General features: G+C 37.7%; 1 protein-coding gene across 11 annotated transcripts in view; it reads left to right on the top strand.

Annotated features, from left to right (window-relative positions):
- The window catches only part of TNPO1 (transportin 1), a 98,258-nt gene that overhangs the window by 35,246 nt on the left and 47,478 nt on the right, over positions 1-15,534 (top strand). For all 11 annotated transcript variants that reach the window (XR_010157213.1, XR_010157216.1, XR_010157214.1 and 8 more), the window contains exons 4-6: positions 4,433-4,582; positions 10,473-10,579; positions 14,233-14,366. Coding sequence is in view for 7 of the 11 variants with exons in the window: in XM_001153549.6 (XP_001153549.2) it covers positions 4,433-4,582; positions 10,473-10,579; positions 14,233-14,366 (391 nt within the window). In the remaining 4 variants the exon portion in view is untranslated. The remainder of the gene's footprint in view (positions 1-4,432; positions 4,583-10,472; positions 10,580-14,232; positions 14,367-15,534) is intronic.

Genomic DNA, 15,534 nt, shown 5'->3' with positions numbered 1-15,534 from the left:
ACTATTTAAAGTTTCTTTAAGACCTATTTAAATGTACTGAGAATTATTCATTTCAAAGGATTTCATTTTGTAGTAACCTTGTGCTTTATAGATGTGGGATGAACAGTCTTAGTTAATACCACTCAGTATTTACATGTTTAATAAGAATTCCTTTTTTTTAATGTATGTACAGACAGAGTCTCACTCTATCACCCAGGCTGGAGTGCAGTGGTGCGATCTTGGCTCACTACAATATCTGCCTCCCGGGTTCAAGCAATGCTCATGCCAAACCTCCCTAGTAGCCGGGATTACAGGCATGCGCCATCACATCCAGCTAATTTTTTTGTATTTTTAGTAGAGACAGAGTTTTGCCTTGTTGGCCAGGCTAACCTTGAACTCCTGGCCTCTAGGGATTCGCCTGCCGCAGTCTCCCAAAGTGCTCGGATTGCAGGTGTGAGCCACCGTGCCCAGCCAGCATTCATTTTTAATAGGGTGTTTGTATAATAAGTTACTTAATTCTTTGCAGATGAAAAACTTGTTGCAAAGTCTACTTTAATGTTTTGCTTTCATGCATATAGATGGGTATAACAAAGGTTGTAATACAAAGATTGAATGTAGGTTTTAATAACTGAATATGTGTGTTTTTTGTAGAAAAAAATTGAAAGGTCATATAATCAAAATGAAAAATTGTTTATCCCATCTTCCAGAGATGATTATTGTTGATCTCTTCAATTATATCCTTCTCTGCTCTTATATGGTCACATACTATTTTAAAATTATTTAGCAAAAAGTGGGATCATTCTATTCATAAGTAGACTTTTGTAACTTTTTAAAAAACTTCTAAAAGTCTACATGAAACTTTTTCATGACTCTTAATTTTAAATTTAAATGATTTCTATGACAGTTTAAAGCCTGAGTAGTCTGATTTTTAAATAACATGGTCATTTGATTATTTCTAATAATATGTAATGCATCCCACTAGACATTATTTCATAAATATTTATGGAGCGCCATCTCTGCCATGCAATTTACAGGCTCAGGAGAGAAAAGTGAACAAAACAGACAAAAATCACTGCCCTCAAGGAGCTTACGTTATAGTGAGAGTTGTTTCTCATAGCATTATTTGGGTATTCCCTTCCTGAAACATTGTGGACACATAGAAGTCAATTAAATATTTATTGCGCAACTGATTGGCCTCTAAATGAAAGCACTGTACCCTATTCAGTGATTAGTGTTTTAGAAGCCATGGTGCAATTAATAAAATCACTGCACTTGGAATTGGGAAATAACAAGTTTTAGACAACCAGACCATCTGTAAAGTATCAGCTCCAAATTCTGACAGGTTAATGGTGTTAATGTGTAGTAAAAACTCACTGATTTGTATTCAGATTTTCATAATTCTTGCACGGTGATTTCTTTTGAATTATTTTCAGTTGATTTTGTAGTTAATTTGGGGGATTTTAATTTGTGAATGAAGGACACAATAGAAAATTTAGAACTCTTAAGTCTAGGTTTTAAGAAACTAAGAATTATTTCAACAATTAATATTCCTAGTTTGATATTTGCGATACATTGCTTCTTAATATAGAAATTTTTCTGACAGTTTGTGATCAACCTGTTTGTTTCTTATACTAAGATATTTATAAATGGATTTTTTAAATCTAATTGTTTTATTTGAAATTTTTAAATTTATTTTCACTAAGCTGTCCACTCTCATGTTCTTATCCTACATTCCAAATATTAGGATTGTTACAATATTATACTCTTGAGTACAGCTTTCTTGGGATATAAGGATACTTCCTTCAGGCCAGGCAAGGTGGCTCTTTCTTGGGATATAAGGATACCTCAGGCCAGGCAAGGTGGCTCACGCCTGTAATCCCAGCACTTTGAGAGGCCAAAGCAGGAAGATTGCTTCAGGCAAGGAGTTCAAGATCAGCAACATAGTGAATGGTGAAACTCCATCTCTGTAAAAATTAGCTGGCATAGTGGCACACACCTGTGGTCCCGCTACTCAGGAGGCTGAGGTGGGAGGATCACCTGAGCTCAGGAGGTCAAGGCTACAGTGAGCTGTGATCGTGCCACTGCACTCCAGTGTACTTAAGTGCTTCAGAAGTACTTAAAAAAACACAAACACACAACTTAAGTAGTGTCAAGAGAGTTTGGAAGTCATTGCTTCCACAAAGACATTAATTACAAAACCATAAAATGTTGGAAAGGATTTTATTCAGATTTTCTTGACCCTAAAATGTGTTTCTTATGTTCATTATGCAGTTTCTCTGAGGATGCAGTAGTTTTACGTTGGTGTAACACTTGATATTTCTTCTTGTGTTTATGCATTTATTTTTTTTCCCTGGGAAGATTGGGACACAAGTTTGCTGCATGTAGTTTTCCATTTTAAAAAAATCTTTGCATCATGGCTGTTCATATTAAAGCAGCAATACAAGTAACATCTTAAATGAAAATGCTTATGTAGTAATCTTATCACTGAATTGTAGAGTAAAATTTTTGATCTATAAGAGACCTCAGATCAGCTGCTCTAATTATCTCACTTTACAAATGAACAAATTGAGGGTACACTGAAGTAGTCTTAATTTTTGTAAAACAGAGGAAATCGTTAGTCGTTGAATTTTTAAAATGGATTTTAAGAGAGTATATACTTTTAATATTGAATTGTTTCACCTCATGTTGTGGTTTATTAAAATTCTTCATCTTGTAACCTTTATGGTAAAAACAATATACTATATTTCTCGTAAACAAAGTCATGCCATTTAAAATAATTATATGGCTGAATTATTAACAGGTAATTTAAGGCAAGTTTATTGCTTAAAGAAGTTAAATATCTGGCTTCATTTATTTCATGGCAGTTTTTAACTTTTAAGAGAATTTAAAGGTATTTTTGTTTGTTTGTTTTGTTGTGGTTTGAGACGGAGTCTCGCAATGGGTTGTAATTGAAAATGGAAAGTAGTTTTTAAATGATGACATACAAGGTTTTATAGTGCTGTGATGACCTGAATGAAGTTTGTGTGCAGAGAAACTGCTCTTTTTGCCTCTACATGTGCTTCACTCTTGAAGATTTCAGTGCCATTCAGAGTTTGGGAACATCATACTAACTAGAACAAGCTTGGGATATATTATTTTTTAATAAGATGGGTAAAACAATGGTGTTACAATAACATTCTGTTCAACATGCCAGCTCTTCATCTTATAGCCCTTTGAGGGGGGGTAATACTGAAGAATGATTCAAAGTCCTTAGTTTCTTCACTTGTGCAATGGGGTGAATAATACCTGCCTCATGAAGTTGTAAGGATTAAGTGCAGTGCCACTTGGAAAGCACTTAGCAATGTTTAATAAGTCATAAGCATTTCGAAGATGTTAACTATTGCTAATATTGTTGGTGTTGATGCCAACTGGTAAAGCCGTCAGTTATGTTCTACTAGTATTAAGTAGCTTTTTGAAAATTTGTAAATACTATCTATGGATTAAACTTATTTTAAGAAAACTCTTTTTAAATGTTTTTGGAGGTATTTTTTTGCTTTTAAGTTCAGAGGCAAATGAAAAACATGATATAAATTAACAGCAATTATATTTGTTACATGAAGGTCTTATATATTCTTTGTGCGCTTAATTTTTCAATATTATATTTTTTTGACACTGGAGGAAAATGATTTCAAAAAAATTTTTTTTTGTTTTTGAGACAGTCTCACTCTGTTGCCTGGGCTGGAGTGTAGTGGCATGATCTTGGCTTCTCTGCCTGCAGCCTCTGCCTTCTGAGTTCAAGTGATTCTCCTGCCTCCGCCTCCCAAGCAGCTGAGATTAAAGGCACACACCACCATGCCTGGCTAATTTGGGGGTTTTTAGTAGATACGGGGTTTCACCATGTTGGCCGGTCTGGTCTCGAACTCCTGGCCTTCCAAAGTGCTGGGATTACAGGCATGAACCACCACGCCCAGCCTTAAAAAAAAAACCAGCAACAAAATTTTAATAGGATATGTTTAAGACTAATACTTCCAGCCCTATAATGATGTGTATATCAGGAAACAATAAAGCTTGAGCACAGTGGCCATATATATAAACGAAATTAACTCTTAAATCAGTGGTTCTCAACCATTGGCAATTTTAACCCCCAGAAAACATTTGACATTATCTGGAAACATTTTTGGTTAACACAACTTGGAGGGGTGCTGCTGGCATCTGTGGCTGATGATGCTACTTAACATCTTAAAATGCACAGGACAGCACCCTCCAACAAATAATTGTCAGTATGTCAAGGTTGAAAAACCCTGAGCTATAAATGATAGAGCTAATCTTTTGTTAATCAGTTATGATTATGTTAACTGGTTATAGCAAGTTTGAATGTCAATCAACTTTTGAATATAAATGTTTTTAAAACTTATCGGCACATTTTGAAATTAAGACTACTTCAAAACTCATTACTATTACTATTTTATTACAGATGAACCCACAAGATCATTGAGTGGTCTTATCTTGAAGAATAATGTGAAAGCACACTTTCAGAACTTCCCAAATGGTGTAACAGACTTTATTAAAAGTGAATGTTTAAATAATATTGGTGACTCCTCTCCTCTGATTAGAGCCACTGTTGGTAAGTTATATTACAACAGTTTTGCTTACTTTGTTTGTAACTGGGTCATTTTTAGAGATGACAGATTATTTCCTTAGGAATTTTTATCTGTTTCATGTTAAATTGTGATGGGGAAACTTTCATTGCCTTTAAATGCTTTTGAAATGGTGTAATCATGGTAAAAGCGCTCTCATCCAGTGAAACTAGTGACCCTGGATAAGAGGAGAGCCTGATCAAACTTAGCCTAATCAGAGTTGGTTAAAATGGGGCATCAACAAGTGATATTAATTTGCGGACACTACTTTTTCTTGAGCATGCAGATTAGAGTTCTGTTTGTTTTTTTGGTTTTTTTTGAAGCAGTCTCTGTTGCCCAGGCTGGAGTACAGTGGCACAATCTTGACTCACTGCAACCTCTGCCTCCTGGATTCAAGCGATTCTCCTGCCTCAGCCTCCCAAGTAGCTGTGATTACAGGCACCCGCCACCATGCCTGGCTAATTTTTGTACTTTTTAGTAGAGACAGGGTTTTACCATGTTGGCCAGGCTGGTCTATAACTCCTGACCTCAGGTGATCCGCCTGCCTCAGCCTCCCAAAGTGCTGAGATTACAGGCCTGAGCCATGGCGCCTGGCTTGGAGTTCCTATTTTCTGCCTAGCATGATGCATAATTTCTTGTTTCACTTTTACATGTGAAGAAATACTTTTTAATTGCTTATGAAAAACCTAAGTGTATATAGGATTCTAGATTTTTACTATTTTCTCCCTTGTTTTTAAATATAAGCCTTGTCAGTAATTCAGCAGCAACTTTTTAGTCTTTTCAGAGCGTTCAGCTTATTTTCAGGGGCAGTACAACTTTCTGTTAGCTTATGTAATACTGAATTAACATGCTTAATTATAGTAACTCGTATAAATCTATTTGGAAACACACACAACTGGCTATTGGTTAACACAATTTGCCAACCAATGGAAGCAGTAATAAATAGCCATACTGAAGAGGAGCCTACTAATGGGCAGCCTTTAATATACCATGGGCTTAAGCAGCTAACTTCTACAAGGACCTGGAAAGCTTCTGTTAATCTACCCAGGCTGGTTAAATGAAAGTCCGTTAAATGAGTCAGATGCTTTCATTAAGAGTTCCTGACTGGGCACGGTGGCTCACACCTGTAATCCCAGCACTTTGGGAGGCTGAGGCGGATGGATCACCTGAGATCAGGAGTTCGAGACCAGCCTGACATGGTGAAACCCTGTCTCTACTAAAAATACAAAAAAATTAGCCGGGTGTGGTGGCGTGTGCTTGTAATCCCAGCTACTTGGGAGCCTGAGGCAGGAAAACTGCTTGAACCCGGGAGGTGCAGGTTGCAGTAAGCTGAGATCACGCCATTGCACTGCAGCCTGGGTGACGAGCGAAAATCTGTCTCAAAAAAAAAAAAAGAGTTCCTGTTTTGTCTTGTGGGTTTGAAAAATATTTATCTCTTACTTACAAAGCATTGGCTCTATGACCTCCCTGCAGATATTCTTGTATTAAACAGTGCCATCATTGACACTGATTTTACATTTGATGGGTAGAGGACATTTGTGGTTTGAGAAAAAGAACTCCCTAGATTACTCTAATGTACTCTTACGTACCTTAAGGCTTTACCTACTCTTGACACTGTTAAAAAGAATGGTGAGCGTGTGCCAGCCTTTTCCATTTCGGATCCAGGAGAGAAATCTCCATACATAAGTGGAATGGAATTTAGAAGGAAGGTGGGTTTCCTCTGAGTGTTGGCAACTCAGCTGAAAGGAAAGGAGAGGATATAGAAACGAGTTATGAGATTGTTTCTTCCTAAACTGTATTTCATTATAAACCTATCTTTAAGTGCCATTTGGTTCAAACTACAATACTTTGTGTCTTTAAATTTGAAAGGTTAGAAGTAATAGTACTAGGGAGAGAAGAATTGGTTTTATCTCCTAATGAGTACTTTCACCTTCCATAAGGTTTTTGAACATGTTTAGGAGCTGACTTTATCTTTGGAATTATTTAAGCACTTAGGTATTATCTGACTTATTTTAAAACAGAGATTGGTGAAATTGACTTATGTAGGCATTTTTATTTCTTGCTGTGTATTAGTAGAATATGAAAGGTCTTTCATTTTAGTTTGTTTATGTTAAATAGATACTTAAGTATTCTAATTGTGAGGGACCACTGCAGTTTTCAGTATAGAAACAGCTTTTATTTAGTTGCTTTACTACAGATGAAGGAGCTTCAAGCATAACTGCAGTGTATTTTCAAATGACATGAAGTCTAGGATTTGATAAAAAAGCAATTAGGAATGTGAAGGTGGTTGTGGGTAGAAGTATGGATGAAACAAGATTGACCATGTATTAATGACTGCTGAAGCTAGTTAATGGATACATTTAGTTCATTATATTTTTCTATTTTTATATATGTATGTGAAATTTTCTATTTTAAAAAGTCTGTAATATTAACTAGATAAAACAGCTATGAGCTTGAAATAAGTTAGCTAAAAATGAGTTCGTTTTTGTCCCTCCTGCCTTCACACCCACCTCCACCCCACTTTTTGATATGTATTAGTGAAGGTGGTGGAAAGTATGATTGACAGATTCTTCCCAAAGAGGGGAGAAATTATTTTGGGGGCACAGCATTAAGACTAAAGTATTGGCCAGGTGCGGTGGCTCATGCCTGTAATCCCAGCACTTTGGGAGGCCAAGGCGGGCGGATCACGAGGTCAGGAGATCGAAACCATCCTGGCTAACATGGTGAAACCCCGTCTCTACTAAAAATACAAAAAATTATCCGGGTGTGGTGGTGGGTACCTGTAGTCCCAGCTACTCGGGAGGCTGAGGCAGGAGAATGGCATGAACCCGGGAGGCGGAGCTTGCAGTGAGCCAGGATCGCGCCACTGCACTCCAGCCTGAATGACAGAGTGAGACTCCGTCTCAAAAAAAAAAAAGACTCTAAAGTATTTTATAGTTTTGTTGTTGTTTTGTTTGTTTTGCTTCAGGAAAATTGATGAGTTATTTAAACACATTGGTGCTTTCCAACTAATCTGGGAAGGTTTTTTTTTTTTTTAATCACCCAAATTGCCTAATCTTAGTTTACATGAGAAAAAGATTTAAAACACTTCTAGGAACATATTTTGTAAGTGAAATAATTTTTTGGAGTTTCTGAAAATCATCTCTAAGAATTGGCAACAGACTCTTCATCACTTACTAACCTTCACAGAAAATTCTTGGTATATGTATAGTAGTGCAAGTACTCTGACTCTACATTATCAGTTGATGTAGGACTCTGTTCCTCTAGACCAGAGTTTTCCAACCTCAGCACTTGACATTTTGGACTGGATAATTCTTTGTTGTTGGGCTATTTTGTCTGTGCACTACAGGATGTTAATCAGCACACCTGACCTCTACCCACTGGATACCAGCAGCAGCCACATACCCTGCTGTAGCAACCAAAAATGTCTCCAGACCATGCCACGTGTTGGGGTCAGGGAGTGCCTGACTGATCTCCTTGAGGGAAAGGACCATGTGTTATTTTTGTATTTCTTAGCATCTATTAATAATATATACAATACTTAAATATTTTAATTAAAAGATTACTGATTATAAAAATAGACTAGCAGCTTTGGCTTTTAAAATTTTTATTAACCTTAACAATACATGTTGGGAATCTTACCAAGGAAGTCTATTTGGAAGGGACCACATCTGAATGACTGTGGGGTAATTCATCAGATGAAGTAAAGATGTTTCTCTTGTTTAGAGAGTATACAGTTTGTTTGTAATTTTATTATTTCAATGAATATTCTCTTGTGTATGTTTGTACAATTACAGGAAAATTTCTATAGGATTAATTTGTGTATTTGGCATTATTGGGTCAAAGTGTGTTTAAACATTTTTAAGATTTTAATAGGTGTTGCCAAGCACACTGATTTCATTCCCGTATTTGTTATAAATACTGAGAAATATTAAGTTATGCTTGGTTTATTTTAGACAGATCCAGATCTTTCTCATTCCCTTATTTCTTTTATATTTTAACTTTAGGAAAGACTAATTTGCAGGAACGATCAGATCTTGCTGCTTTTGGATCTTAATGGAAGGCTATTTTATTGTAAGGGCTATATCTTGAAAATGCTATCAGTACATTAATTCTTACTATACAATTTAATTTTTTTGTGTGTGGAGAATAAATTTGCCGGGAGCTTTACTTTCTAGATTCTTTTTTAGTTCTTTATCATTGAGAGCAACCTTTTCAGAACTAAAGGTAGAAAATTTATACACATGGTGATATTTGCTGTTCAGTGATAGCCATTGAGTGTTTACTAGATGCCAGGCATTTTCTATATATGCAATTGAATTTTCAAAATAACCCTATGAAGAGTTTTCTTTTTTCATTTTTGTACACTCATATTTTGCAGCTTAGAATGCATATAATTTGCCTATTGTCAGAGTTTATACTCTTCTGGCACTAAAAGATCCATAATCACTAAGCATATTATATCACTAATATGTTTACTAAGGCAGAAAAAAATATTGAAACCTTTCTGTTGTCCTTGTGTTTGTGTTAACACAAAACTTTCCTTACGTTTGTGTGTATTTGCATAATTCATTGACTATCACAACTCTACTGCATAACACAGTTGAGATAATCCATTCAGTCAGAACAACATGATCAGTGAGCATGGGCCACCCAGCCTCGAAGATTGCCTTTCTGGCGACTCATTCTTGATCCAGTAAGTGGAAACTGTTGTAGGAGTATGTAGCCTGCCTACATGAGGGAGAGTGTTGTAAGCAGTGAAACATACAGGATTATTCTCAAGTGATACTCATCTGCTTAAGTTTTTCCTACCATGGTCCTTGGCTCTGGTTCCAGATTAAGTCAGGGAGCTATTTTTAGCTTCTTAATGTGTCTTTTATTTGAACCTAACAGACTCATAAGTTTATCACCCAGTGTTAAGTGCTGCTAACATCTTGGCATATTTTCTTTCTACTCTTTTGTATGGATAAATTAGAATTTATTTATTTTTTTTTTTTTTGAGACAGAATTTCGTTCTTGTTGCCCAGACTGGAGTGCAGTGGCGTGATCTCGGCTCACTGCAACCTCCGCCTCCCGGGTTCGAGCGATTCTCCTGCCTCAGCCTCCTGAGTAGCTGAGATTACAGGCATGTACCACATGCCCGGCTAGTTATGTATTTTTAGTAGAGATGGGGTTTCTCCATGTTGGTCAGGCTGTCTTGAACTCCCAATCTCATGTGATCCACCCACCTCGGCCTCCCAAAGTGCTGGGATTACAGGTGTGAGCCACCGTGCCCAGCCATTAGAATTAATTTTAATTGGTGGAGCTATTCTTGGTATTATGGCAGAAAAAGAAGTTGCATTCTTATACTTGGTAAATTTAACTCAAAAAACCTTAGAGGGTGAAATGTTGAAAAACACTATTAGAAACAGATCTGGTTTATGTGAGGTTTTTTTTCCCACAAGGTACGGAATGGTGATATGGGTGTTGGTGGTGAGTGTTACTAATTTTTTGAGACAGGGTCTCACTCTGCCCAGGCATGAGTGTGGTCTCATAGTCATGGCTCACTGCAGCCTCGACCTCCTTGACTCAGGTGATCCTCTCACTTCAGCCTCCTGAATAGCTGGGATCACAGGCGCATACCATCACGCCCAGCTGATTTTCTTGTATTTTTAGTAGTGAGAGGGTTTCATCATGTTGCCCAGGCTGGTCTGGAATTCCTGGGCTCAAGAGATCTGCCCGCCTCAGCCTCCCAGAATGCTGGGATTACAGCATGAGCCACCATGCCTGGCCAAATGTTATTATTTACATAAAATGTGTTTGTGCACACAGTTGCTCACATGGCAATGCCTGACATAATGCTGTTGGATTTCCTAAAGAAGTGTGTTTTTGTTCAAGGTATTTTGATCACAACTATAGCCTCCAAGGGAGAATTGCAGAATTGGCCTGACCTCTTACCAAAACTCTGTAGCCTGTTGGATTCTGAAGATTATAATACCTGTGAGGTAAGGATATTTGTTTCATACATAATTGGGTGTTTTCTGTTTTTCTTGTCATGTTGTGTATTAGCAGCTTTTGGGAAAAATAGTTCCTCTGAAACATACAGCTTCTCAAAACTTAGAAACCTAAAGTTACCTTTGTGTTATATTACATTTGTAAATCATTTATTTTTCTATAAAAACTGTTACATTATAAACCTCTTTTACTGTATTTCACACAAGGACGTATCTTGCTTTTCTGTTCTAAAATTATTCTTGGATGTATATGTATGTAATATACAGTTTTTGTCAAGCTTAATCAGTTAAAGATAGAATGAAATTTACCAAATTCCTGGACCATGAGTACTTTTTTAGCTTCTCTAAATTGTTTTTATGCCTCTTATATGAGATATCTAAGGGATGCTGAACTTGTGTTTTTTGTTTTTGTTTTTTTTTTTGAGACAACGTCTCACTCTGTTTCCCAGGCTGGAGTGCAGTGACACCATCATAGCTCACCTCAACCTCCTGGGCTCAAACAATCCTCCTACGTCAGCTTCCCAAAGTAGTGGGGACTACAGGCATGTACTACCATGCTAGACTAATTTTTTCTCTTTTTTTTTTTGGTAGAGATGGGGTCGCGCTGTTGTTCAGGCTGACCCTGAACTCCTGAGCTCAAGAAATCCTCCAGCCAAAGTGCTGGGATTACAGGCATGAGCCACTGCACTTCACTAAACTGGTCTTCGTTTTTTTTGTTTGTTTGTTTGTTTCAAACAGGGTCTCGCTCTGTTGCCCAGGCTGAAGTGCAGTGGTGCAATCTCGGCTCACTGCAACCTCTGCCTCCCAGAATCAAGTGATTCTCCCACCTCAGCCTCCCAAGTAGCTGCGATTACAGGCATGAGCCACCACGCCCGCCTAATTTTTTTGTATTTTTAGTAGAGACAGAGTTTCACCATGTTGGACAGGCTGGTCTTGAACTCCTGGACTCAAATGACCCACCTGTCTCAACCTCCCAAAGTGTTAGGATTACAGGTGTGAGCCACTGCGCCGGACCATTGTCTTCGTTGTAATCATACATTAACTCTGACCTGTGGGTTTTTGTGTGTGTGTGTGTGTGTGTTTGGTTTTTTTGGTTTTTTTTGCCACTGATTAGATCACTAGCATCCTTTTCGTTTGGGGAGAGAGGATGATTTCTCATGGTTAGTGGATACTGTAAGTATCTCTTTAATTAGCAGGCTTCCAATTTGGGTAGAAATCTATTTTTTGTGGAAACCATATTTGGTGTTTTGACTCTGTAAAGCATCGACTCCTCTACCTCTCAAAGAGCAGAGGTTGAAGGCAGGGCAGGCACAGGAATAACCTGTCAACAACAAAAAAACCCCACAGGAATAACCTAACCTAAAAGGGAAAAAAGAAACGATCGGCCATGGTGGCTCACACCTGTAATCCCAAGGCCTAGGTGGGTGGATTGCATGAGTTCAAGACCAGCCTGGGCAATGTGGTAAAACCCTATTAGAAGAAATTGGCCAGGTGTGGTGATGTGTGCCTGTGGTCCCAGCTACTCAGGAGGCTGTGGTGGCTCACACCTGTAATCCCAGCACTTTGGGAGACTGAGGCAGGTGGATCATTTGAGGTCAGGAGTTTGAGAGACCAGCCTGGCCAACATGGTGAAACCCCATCTCTACTGAAATACAAAAATTAGCCAGGCATGGTGTCGAATGCCTGTAATCTCAGCTACTCTGGAGGCTGAGGCAGGAGAATTGCTTGAACCCAGGAGGCGAAGATTGCAGTGGACTGAGATTGCACCACTGCACTCCAGCCATCTCAAAAAAAAAAAAAAAAGGCTTTGGAAATACACTGATAAGATTACAGATTACAGAAAAGCTAAATAAGTCATCATGTGACAGTTGATTGCATTTAAATAGTGCTTTGGTGTGATGGTAATAACATAAAAGAAGATCAAAATTTTAAGCAAGTGCTTTCCAAGAATAAAAAATTTAAGCTGCAGTAATTGTGAAATTGTTGAGCTAGTGTACTACATAGAAGTCATACTGTAAATAAACAATATTCCCATCCATCTGAACTAAAGATAGTGGTTTTCCAGATGTTGGTATGGAGTGATAGCTAAATGTTTGTTCTTATTTGAAATTTTTAATTGCCACATGGGTAACAAGTTCACATTTAATTTGATGTAATAGGCTTTCAGAAGTAAAGCTTTTTTTTAAAAAAAAAACCTTAATAATTGAATATGACTATTTTAGCATGTTAATTAAAATTCCTGATATTTAATGCATATTAAATTGAAGACTGAAATTTAATATATTGATTAAATTTTAGACTTAAAAATATTTTCAGATTTAATATTTTTAAGATATTATAAAATCTAAAAGGATGTTGGGTAGTTTCCTTAAAGGATTTTACCTTCTGTTGGACACTTTAAAACTGTACTATGGAGAATAAGCGTCAAGTTGCCGCTGATGGAATTATATAATATAAACAGTAAAGTAGGTGGGTGGGTAACTAGTAGGTTACATGTTATGTACAAAGGCTCTGGATTATCCCCTTTAGTATTAAAATGATTATAGGAAAATGGTTGCCAATTTGCATTGCCTGCCCTTGCAACAGATTTTGTCACCAGTTACCCAGTGAATACTTTTATATGTAAGTAACTTTTTTTTTTTCTATAAGTAACTTTTTTTTCCTTTTTTTGAGACAGAGTTTTGCTCTGTCACCCAGGCTGGAGTGCAGTGGTGCCATCTCGGCCCACTGCACCCTCTGCCTCCCAGGTTCAAGTGATTCTCATGCCTCAGCCTCCAGAGTAGCTGGGATTACAGGCATGCACCACCACGCCCAGCTAATTTTTTTGTTTTTAGTAGAGACAGGGTTTCACCATGTTGGCTAGGCTGGTCTTGAACTCCTGACCTCAGGTAATCCACCCGCGTCGGCCTCCCAAAGTGCTGGGATTACAGGCTTGAGCCACCACACCTGGCCTAAGTAACTTTTTAATGGTATTAATGACCTCTCTGTGCTTCAAAAAGAAAAGTATTACAGTGGTTAACTACTCTTCTGTGTAAATGTAGAGTTTTATATTTAATTTAAACAAACTGGTATTTAATTCCTGCCAACCAAAATATCCTCCACTTCTAAGTCATTTAATGCTAAAACTAAAATATACCGTTGTATTTTAACTGAGATTTTTACATACTCGATGATATAATAATTTGTTTTAAAATTGAATATTAGAGCGGGCGTGGTGGCCCACGCCTGTAATCCCAGCACTTTGGGAGGCTGAGGCAGGCGGACCAGCTGAGGTCAGGAGTTTGAGACCAGCCTGGCCAACACAGTGAAACCCCATCTCTACTAAAATTACAAAACTTAGCCGGGCACAATGGCAGGCACCTGTAATCCCAGCTACTCGGGAGGCTGAGGCAGGAGAGTCACTTGAACCCGGGAGGCAGAAGTTGCAGTGACCCGAGATGGTGCCACTGCACTCCAGCCTGGGCGACACACCAAGACTCCGTCTCAAAAAAAAAAAAAATTGAATGATTAAATTCATGGATTTTAGAAGGCATTTTATGTGGGCTGAGAACATTAGTCCATACAAATTAATCAGCATTCTTCAGTTTGTTTTCAAATGGCTTCATTTTTAACAAATTCTGATAATTTAAATGTGTCTCTTACAGGGAGCATTTGGTGCCCTTCAGAAGATTTGTGAAGATTCTGCTGAGATTTTAGACAGTGATGTTTTAGATCGTCCTCTCAACATCATGATTCCCAAATTTTTACAGTTCTTCAAGCATAGTAGTCCAAAAATAAGGTACTTATATTGCCAGTACTAATTGATTAACTGTGAGATAAACCTGACCATTATCTTAGTTTTCATTACCTAATATTTTTGACATTAGCAAAAGATCAAAAGATATTGGATGTTCCAGAGAGGTGAACTTATGTAATTGAAATTGACTACTTCAGTAACAAAACCTGTGAAATGTTGACTCTTTGTGAGGAAATTTTTGTTAAACATGATAAAAGTTTTGTGCCTTTTACAGTGGTTAATTATATTCATGATAGTTAACAGGCATCTTCTAACTTCCTTTATTTAAGGCCAGGATTAGTTGTGGGTTTTTTTTGTTTGTTTTTTTGTTTTTTTTTTAGCTTTGATTTTAGAATCGGGATACATGTGCAGGTTTGTTACAAAGGCGTATTGCGTGGATGCTGGGGGTTTAGAGTACAAATGAATCCATCACCTAGGTGGTAACCATAGTACCCATTAGCTAGTTTGGCCCTCTCCCTCCCTCTTCTTATATTCCCCAGTGTCTGTTGTTCCCATCTTTATGTCGAGGTGTACCATATGTTTAGCTCCCACTTATAAGTGAGAACATGCAGGTATTTGGTTTTCCATTATTACAACATTATTATAATGTTGTTATTTCTGGCATAGTTAACTGGATAGGAGTTCACGTTTCCAGGAAGTTTCCCCCTTTTAACATTTTAACTAAGATAATGAAAATGTGGCAATATACATACTTCACTTTTTGTGACTGATTCTCAGTAATAAAAAAACAGCTGGGCCTGGTGGCTCATACCTGTAATCCTAACACTTTGGGAGGCCCAGGTGGGTGGATCGCTTGAGCTCAGGAGTTCAAGACCAGCCTGGGCAACGTGATGAGACCGCATCTGTACAAAAAATATAAAAATTAGCTGGGCATGGTGTCACACACCTGTGGTCCCAGCTACTTGGAGGGTCACGGTGGGAGGATTGCTTAAGCCCAGAAGAAGGAGGTTGCAGTGGACTGAGATTGTACCACTGCACTCCAGCCTGGGCGACAGAATGAGACCTTGTCTCAAAAAAGAAAAACAGAAAAAATTCAAAAATCATATTTCTGGTAATCGATACACCATTGCTGGATATTAAATATTAATATTTTTTCACGATTTTTATTTTGTAGATGGTCATTTGATTAAAATGTTAGGTAAAGTAGAGC

The sequence above is a fragment of the Pan troglodytes genome, chromosome 4, assembly GCF_028858775.2.
Source record: "Pan troglodytes isolate AG18354 chromosome 4, NHGRI_mPanTro3-v2.0_pri, whole genome shotgun sequence".
NCBI classification, from domain to species: Eukaryota; Metazoa; Chordata; class Mammalia; order Primates; family Hominidae; genus Pan; species Pan troglodytes.
Note: the sequence above shows the minus strand (reverse complement) of the source record. Positions and strands in the feature narration are given on the sequence as shown.